General features: G+C 32.4%; 1 protein-coding gene across 1 annotated transcript; it reads left to right on the plus strand.

Moving 5' to 3' along the window:
- Positions 1–1,555: 1,555 nt before the first annotated feature.
- On the plus strand, positions 1,556–3,758 carry foxb1b (forkhead box B1b). The gene has a single exon (XM_056462831.1). It carries the CDS (start codon positions 1,888–1,890, stop codon positions 2,776–2,778), a length of 891 nt encoding a protein of 296 aa, XP_056318806.1. The 5' UTR covers positions 1,556–1,887; the 3' UTR covers positions 2,779–3,758.
- The last annotated feature ends 5,823 nt before the right edge of the window (positions 3,759–9,581 follow it).

A 9,581-nucleotide genomic window follows, 5' to 3' on the forward strand; every position in this document is an offset into this window, starting at 1 on the left:
GTCCATAATTACTTTATTACATAAAAACACGTTTGTTTAAAGCCATTAACTGAATTCATTCATTACAAAAATATTTAACGAGTTAATTTTAAAAATACGTGATCCTCCTCAAGAGTCACTCTGATACACTGTAAATAAGCCCTGTTTTAGGCGTTTTAAATGTTTACTCCAGCTCTTATCGCATTGCGCTTTTATGCATGTCCAGCATATTATTCCCTTCTCCAGCAGTGTGAATGGGAATCTGCGCGCGTGTGGTCTTGAGTGATCGCCTTCATTTACATACCAAAAGAATGACTTCGACGAACACACAGTCAAGTAGGTTATCAGGGCTCATAATAAAGGAAGACACCCTGTTTGCCTGATATGATTAACTAATATCTATAGACCATAAGAAATCCGAAAGAGTTCATTAAAGCTAAAATCTTAAGTTGAATTGGCGCCTTAAAGTTTAATGAGATCAAATAGTGTCATGTTATGACGCTGCAGGTTTTAATACAATATATTCAAAATTTCGCTTGTTGTTTGTTCAAACTACTTAATTAAAATGGACAGAGACGACATAATACTTGAATTTTTTGGTGGACTAAATTGTTTTATGTTTAAAGCACTTTCATTTGTAAAATCTAATAAGTTACCTTAATTTCTTGCTGTCCCAACACAAATCGATTATGTGGAACCCTTTTTACAGTGTAAGGACAAAGTAAATAGAGTTATATATTTATGTATATAATAAATGTAGAGGTAAGAGAAATACATTTTATTAAAATACAGATGTTGAAACTAAAATATATTGTCAGCGCAAAATAAAGTACACTCAAACAATATTTTTGCTGCTTGTTCAAACTACTTTGCAAACTACAAAATGTTCATTCACTTAAACTCGCAAAAACAATTAAGTTAACTTTATAAATAAAGCGAGCATTATTTAGTGTAATATAACATTTAATTAAATAAATGCATAAATATTTGTATGTTATATATAAGTATAGCGTATAATTAAAGCATTTTTGCAAAATAAAGGCATCGAAAATTAAACGAAAAACCTTGAAAAAAAGGTTCTCATGAAAAAAAGATCCAATGTTTATTAAAATGCGATTACCAAAAAATGTTCAAGTGCATTTTACGGAAAGGTTCTTTGTATAAAACAAAATGGTATACTCCGATGGAAAACACTGTTCTGAAACGCTTCTGAGTGTGAGTGAAAATACAATTTCAGAGTGAAAACAAACATTTGAAAAGTTTTGGGTGAAATATGGACAACCCCAAGCTTGGGTTAATACATGGCATTTTGTGTGAGGTTAAAAGAGAATGCATTTTTTTAAATGGTCCAGCTGAGAACAGGCCTGTGTTTATACCACGAATGACTATTTGCTGTGTTTAGGCCTTAAAAAGTTCACGTGCAGAACAGCGAAGCTCCATCATCTTACATCCAGTCTCCAGCGCTCTTTTCTCAGGCTGAGGGTTTTATTGGCTCAGCGGGTCGCGTGAATGAGGTGTAAATGAAAAGTGTTCAGACGACAGTGCGCGCGCCCCTCCTTTGAGAAAGATTGTCATGTGACAACATCGAGGGCTCTTGAAGGGACAGAAACTAGGGACAGACGCTCAGAGACTTTAGCATACACACCGAGAACTCCGTATGAGAGAAAGGAGACATTGAGATTTCGATTCACTGCTTAAGTTTATATAATGGACAGCAATTCATAAATGAACTGCACAACTTTCTCAAAACTTTTTTTTTCACAAGAATGGATTTTAATTGAGTGCCAACTAAAAGCACCTGTGCATTTTAAGATGTTTGACTTTTCACTTGGCATTTGCGTGCGAGTTGTAACGAGCTCGGAGTGTTTTTAAGCCATTAATCATTGACTTTGTGAATTCAACGTGAAAATGCCTCGTCCTGGAAGAAACACGTACAGCGACCAGAAGCCGCCGTATTCCTATATTTCGCTAACAGCAATGGCCATTCAGAGTTGCCCAGAGAAGATGCTCCCGCTCAGCGAAATTTACAAGTTCATTATGGACAGATTTCCGTATTATCGGGAAAACACGCAGCGCTGGCAGAACTCCCTCCGCCACAACCTTTCCTTCAACGACTGCTTTATCAAGATCCCGCGGAGACCGGACCAGCCTGGGAAAGGTAGCTTCTGGGCTCTCCATCCCAGCTGCGGTGATATGTTTGAAAACGGGAGCTTCTTGAGACGCCGCAAAAGATTCAAAGTGATGATCTCTTCCGAGCACCTGCAGAAACCCTCAGACGCGGCGCATTACCTCCAGCAACAAGCAAAACTCCGAATGACCGCTTTAGGGACGCATTTACCACAGATGACCAGCTACAACTTAAGTGTGTCTCAACCCTCCACCTTCAAACACCCCTTTGCCATCGAAAGCATCATTGCCAGAGATTACAAAATGCCAGGAAGTCTTGCTTTCTCCGCCATGCACTCCATGTCCACGGGTTATCAAATACACAACCAACTGACCTCGGCTTGGCCCCACATGTACAGCAGTAATGTGATTGACGCTGAATATGCTGCCTATGGAGTACCACTCAAATCCCTGAGTCACGGCGCGCAAAGTTTACCAGCGATCCCCGTGCCAATCAAACCAGCTCCTGCGTCGGTTCCGTCGATCCCTGCGTTGCACGCCCATCTTCCAGCCTTCCTATCCGGGTCTCCGCAGTCCCTCAGCCCGGCGTCTCCCAGTCAGAGCAACCCTGCAACACCGAGCCCGACCTCACTGCTTCATTCGGTTGCCGTGCACTGTCAAGAGGTCACTTAAAACTTTAAAGAAGGACTTGAAACTTTCCTTACACATCTACCCGACAAAAAGGCAAGACATGAAAACTTGAGAGTACAAAACAACTTATTTCAAAAACATCGAATGTGATGTTGTCTTGTATAAAATGTCAAAATACAGTGAAAATAGATGTTTATAGCTCATTCTTTTCTGACATGCACTCTTAAAAATAAAGGTTTTAAAGGGGAGGTCTTGTTGCGGCGATGCAAAAGAATAACTATTTATAGTTCCCCAAAAACAGTTATTAAATTATCCATTTGTGTTGAACATTAAAAAATTTAAAGAACATGCTGTTCACTATAAAGATTATTTTTGTGGAATTTAAATGTTCCATTGATCGTTTACTTTTACGTTTAAATTAATTCATTTAGCTTTTAACCAAAAAGCGAATTTTAATTGAGCTAAGTTTGGAAGTTGTTATTAAGTTTCTTAATGGAACCAAAAATAGCAATTTAAAAAAACTTTTATTTTTAACAGTATGTATGTCATGAATTTAGGCTACCTCATTATTAAAACTTCATGAATCTCATTGAAAATGCACAATGCTATTAAAGCAAGATTTTCGGACGTTAAAGTTCAACAGAATTACAAACATTTTACATGTAGATAATTTTATTTGTAACTTATAAATGCGGGATATGTTTTACCCGTAAAGGCTCATCTACATCAAGTAGACAAACAGAAAACGTTGCATGTTATAAGCACAGATGCTGCAGCCTTTCCGTGTGGCAGAGAAAAAAAGGCTACAAATGGAAATACTCCTACAAAGCACTTTTGGTGTGAAGATAAAAAATATCAAAGGAGATGTTGTTCTGTGAACAATGCTCATCTTAATTTATCCGCTTTGTTGAAAAAATTGCGAAAGCTGTTTGTATATACTTTTTCTGTATAGTGTTGAAATGCCCTGTTGTACTAGCATGCTGCTTTTCACATATTCCTGAAATAAATTATAAACTTTGTCATCAAACCTCACAGAAATATCATGAGACTGTCATTTTAATTTGTAAACGTATTACAGGTTAAATTGGCTATTGTAGTATTATTAGGGACCTGTTCGAACGAAGAAAATTAAATACCGCCATAATATAAAACACTTTTGTAAAATATGAAGAAAGAAACTCAAGGGACACTTGTTGGGTTCAGTTGCGGTTGTCGGTAAGAGGTGAATATCACAACCTCGTTTTTATGCTTAGTATTGCACACATTTTGTGCGTTTTGCGAAACATTAATACATTTAAAAAGTAGTCCAGTTTAATTCAACAGATATGAACGTGTTCATTCAATTGTTTTTATTTTAGTAGTGACATTAAATGAGCCGAAAGGAAAATATAAATAAAGCTTAAATATATTAAAACGTGGTTATCCCCTCAGATGAACTTTTTTGTAGAATGTAGGGATTTAATACAATGTTTAAACATGATCTGCACAAATAACAACAAAAAATATTATGAGAATACAGATTTAATAAAAAAATATATACAAAATCATACCATAAGCAGACTAACGAAATTTAATCGGAAATTAAACATTTAACATCCAACAAAGAAACAACAACAACAAATCAACATGGGACACCTTTGCAAGAGGAACCTTCATAACTGGCTACAATTGCAAAACTGTTCTGAGAATTTTTTTTATTTATTTATTTGTAACTTCCATTTGATACTATTGTAGTTGATAAAATACAATTAGATTATTACATTTCGACCTTAAAGTCTTAAAAATCTGAAAAGTCTCCAAATAAATTATTTACATTAATTGTAAACTGCGACATCACGACATTTTTACAGATTTTTTTACTTAGAGTAAAATACATATTTATTATAAAAATATTTAGATATACATTTATTTTAATATTACAAGAAATTTTTATGGGATCTAAAATAAAATATTTCATCAAATGCAATTTAATAAATCATTAACTTCAATTCAATTCATCTTCATTTCTATAGCACATTTACAATATGGATTGTGTCCAAGCAGCTTAAAGTACTAGTAAACTGAAATTGAAACTGTCAGTCCAATTTTTAGAGTTTAAGAAATAAGAAATAAAGTTTTACAGAGTTAAACATGAGAAATAAACATGAATTAAATTAACTTAAACTTTTGCATTAGGTTTTTTTTAATAAGACATATTTATGACTTCTGTAGAGAGCTAAAATTACATATGTCTGTACAGCATGTCATAAACTCTGATGAGAGTTAAAAATCTGATGACTGCATAAACATGTTTCCTTTAAACCTTAAACATCTCACAGAAACCAGAAAGGTCTATTCATGCTATTCAACACATATAATTTCATCAGACTAATGACACCAATTTAGTAAATGATTTTAAGTATCTTTGCCCTAATAGGTGTTCAAAAACATTAGACAGTGGGAATATATTGTAGCAGCATGTACTGACACAAATGAAGGTTAGTCTAGGTTGTTTGTGTAATATTCAGCATTTCATACACAGCTTTAATTAAAAGAATGCATTAGAATGGGGAAACATTCAAGGTAATTAGCATGTGTAATTTATCCGTTTCTTAATGCATGTGGGCAGTGTCCTGAATAATGAGCTGGTCTGAACCCGGGACACAGGAGACAGAATGGACAGGAACCGGTTATTTATATTCACACTGTCGAAAAACTAATGTCATCAAGCTTGAAATCAACTCACAGAACTTATTTGGAGGGAAATTTCACCCGCACTAAGCTAAATAGCCTTATTTATTTCCGTCTGTGACATTATTAATTTGGGGCGTGCATATTTATGAGCAAAATACCTGAACATGCTCAGGCAGGGGATGGCAAGGATATTTATATGGCCGTAAATCAAGAAGCTGTGAAGTCTGGAGAGAGTGAAAATCAAACACACACACACACACTTAGGTTTCAATGAATTGTGGGGACTTTCCAAAGACTTCTATTGTTTTTATAATCCGAGGAACACTTACCTTACCTCAATCCTCACAGTAAAATTTTATTGTATTTTATTTTTTTCATTAAGTATTTTTAATTATTTTATTCCATTTCAAAAAACCTGTACATTTAAATACATTTAAAAAGATACACATATAAATATATATTATTTTGTTTTATGTGCCTTTCCAGAGACTTTGTGACTTTTTTGTCACCAATATTAATACTTATACTCTAGATGGTATGAAGTTTTCCCTTTTTTCTTCTTTTTTCCTTACCTTCATCTATCCATTGATTTATTTACTTATTTTTAATGATTACTCTAATTTCTACAACCCATTGCACATTTTTTGTAAAACATGCCTTTGATTATGTCTGTAAAAGCACATTGTACATTCATTTTGATAACCTTAAACAAACATGTTACATAAAAATAAATAAACAAACAAACAAACAAACAAAAAAATAAATAAAAGATACACTTAAATAAAAATAAATATCCTAACCCTAATAAAAAACTTTATAAATCTTTAAAGTTTCACTTGTTTTATTTTGATGAAATTATTACAAACGAGGACATCGTCAAAATGACTTTTTTTGGAGATTCTATCTGGTTTAGCTTACTTGGTATAAATTTGTGCCTAAATATGGTTAAGTACTGTACACACAAACAGACATTTCATATGTTTAAAAGTATTTAAAGATCTAATTACCCTACCCTTAAAGGTATTTGGGTCTATTTTGACATGCAAGAGATATATAAAAAAAACTAAAATAAAAATAAAATACTGAGAGATTCTCAAAGTGAGTTGAATTAATGATTTTAATCATTGATTTTTTTACCAACTATTTTAAAGTTGATAACCAAGTTTCAGAATTTCATATTTGGGTTATTTTGGACATGGCATGGCACAATAACTGTTTTCAAGGTATACCGCGGTATAGATAAGTCAAGGTTTTAAAACTGCCAAAATTTTGTGCTATATTGTTCCTATGGTATGTAAGATAAACATTTTTTTTATTGTAAAGAAATCTGTGTTTTTGAAACTAATGAAGACATCAGAAGTCAACGATTCATTTAAATTATTTAGCCTGACATGTTTATTGCTCCAAAATATTATAAACGTTTTTCAGAATAAAATATATTGTGTTCAAAGCGGAAAAAAGTTGTTTTTTACCCAGACAATTAAAATGAACATATTTTAGAGCAGTAATCACAATACCGTGAAAACGTGAGATTTTAATCCAAGGTTATACCATCAGAATCTTATACCGGCCCATGTCTACCTGGGTCTAGTATAAAAGTTTTATAAAATTAGCTATGATGTTACAATAGTGTCACAAAATCATTATGAAACTTATTAACCCTTTCCACAACTAAAACACTTTTAGAACTGAATTTTGATAAACATTTGCTATTAACAAAACCATTTGCAAGGTGAAAATCACCTTTTCCCCTCTGACAGCTTATGCAAGTACATAGTATATTTTGCTTAAAAACTTAAATTAATACATTTGTGTTGTTTTGATGATTCATTAGTAATAAATACGTAGGTTTCTTAAACTTTAAAAATGTAGATTTTTTGATTTTCAAAGAAAGTAAGAAATCTCTTAATGTTATGTTCTTACAAATTTCAGACAATGCAATGAAAAATAAAAAGTTATGCATTTTTATACAAAAAATTGATATTTTTAGAATCAAACATGAAAAATGAAATAAATAAATAAATACAGATTTCAATACAGTCAGAGTTATAGTTTCCACCCCAGAAATGAACAAATTTGAATTCTCAAAATGACTACAAACTTTAGCAAAACATTTACTTTTACAAACAAATGTTACATTAAACAGGATTATATACACATGATTGTATAAAAAAAAACGTGACATGAGCTTGTTTGGACAGGAACGAGTGCCTGATTTCTGTCTTATGCAAACCGATAACAATCACCGTGGCTGTAGCGAAAAAAGCAGCAGCAGGTGCAGAAGAGACTCTGCGCTCGACTCGAGCCAAACGCCTGTGTGTGCATGAAATCACTGTGTCAACATTTAATTCATGCTCCTAAGCAGAGACTGTGAGACAAATTACAGCACTGGGTGGGACTGCCAATATTAGCTCAAGCAACAACAGCAACTCATCCACTGACTTCAAGGAAATACTTTCAAAATCCTCCTAAAACAGTTCTTATGGATGTTGTGAATTAAACATGCTGGCAATCTCACACTCTCCAAATGACTGATTGCAAAAGCATTTAACGCAAAGTCTTGTGAGTAAACATTCTCAAGTTCTTTTTGGAGTGGAGCAAGAGAAGCGAGGACTGTTTGGTCAGCCATAAAACATCAGGCAGCAAACACTGGCTTGGACTATTGTGTGTCGTCAATGCACTTCAGGCTTTTCAGCGAGTTGCCAGGAGACTGGATGAGTTGACACAGCCATGCTGTTCGGACTGGTCAATGCTGTGTGTTTGCGGTTGTGAGTGGGCAAATGCCGCTGGCTTTGTCTCGCTAAGAGACCTCCAGTGAGAAGAACGGCACCCTTTTGTGTGTGTTTTTAGTTTTTTTTTTTTGTTTACGACACGCAGTGTAAAAGTGGCTGATTGGTGTGTGTCCAATGCCAGAAACACTAAAAAATACAATAGCTTTAGAGTTTTTTGTCTTATTTAGAGGATTAGTAATTAATAGCACTATGGGTGAATGAACTTCAAACTTAAATCTTCTCTTTTAATATTAAATCAATTGCATTTTTCACAGTTTGTCATACACATATTGTTCAAAATGAAAAGTAAATGATTAAAAAAAATAATTTAGCAAGGATACCTAAAACTGACAGTAAAGACATAAAATATAAAATAACTAAAAATAACTCAAATGAATAACATAAAATAAAAAGCAAAAAATAACTAAAATAAATCAATAAATAACTAAATAAATCAATAAATAAATAAAGATAACAAAAAATAAAGATAACAAAAAATAAATTATATATATATATATATATATATATATATATATATATATATATATATACATAAATAAAGTCTTAACAGAGCTAATAATAATGACCTTAAAACTTATTTAATTGTTTATTACACTATTTAAAACTTTTATTCCAAACAAATTAACAGAGATATAATATATATATTATATATTATAGCAAATTGTGTGAACGTTTTCTTGCTCTTTTAAACATCATTAGAGAGAGAAAAAATAAATAAATCACAGGAGGGCTAACAATTTTGCCTTCAACTGTACAGTATACAGTGCTCAGCATAATTGAGTACACCCCATTCGGAAAATGAATAATTTTATCAATTTCTCAGTGAATATGGGTAATATATATTGGTGCATTTGAACAAAACAGACTTATTAAACATACATATTTATTAAAATAATATTTGAATCTATAGAAATGGGAAGATAATACATTTAAATTCATGCAAAATATTGCAAAAAAAAAAAAAAATGTAACCTACAAAAACCTTTTCTTTTTCAAATTTTTCAAAAGTGATGTTTAAAAGAGATTTTTTCCAACACATTATATATACATATATTAGAAATTAGTTATTAAAACTATTAATTAATTTATTTTGTTTTTGCCATGATGACATGGCAAATATTTAGCTTAAAGCTCAACTTAAAGTCTTAAGTAGGTTTATTATGTTAACTCACCAAGTCACTGGACAATGTTTATGTAGCAAATAAATACATTTTAATGGGGCTAATAATAACGACCTTAAAACTTTTTTTTTTATGTAAAACTAAATGACAACCCCTCATAACTCACTTTCATTCGCTTTTAAGTTTTGTCCACTGATTGTATCTGACTAATTTATTGACATCACCACCATTTTTTAAATTATTATTTTATGTACTCCTT

This window comes from Danio aesculapii, chromosome 7 (assembly GCF_903798145.1).
Source record: "Danio aesculapii chromosome 7, fDanAes4.1, whole genome shotgun sequence".
NCBI classification, from domain to species: domain Eukaryota; kingdom Metazoa; phylum Chordata; class Actinopteri; order Cypriniformes; family Danionidae; genus Danio; species Danio aesculapii.

Bases quoted from the DNA above. Each gene is read 5' to 3' on its own strand.
- foxb1b (XM_056462831.1), top strand. From the start codon at position 1,888: ATGCCTCGTCCTGGAAGAAACACGTACAGCGACCAGAAGCCGCCGTAT.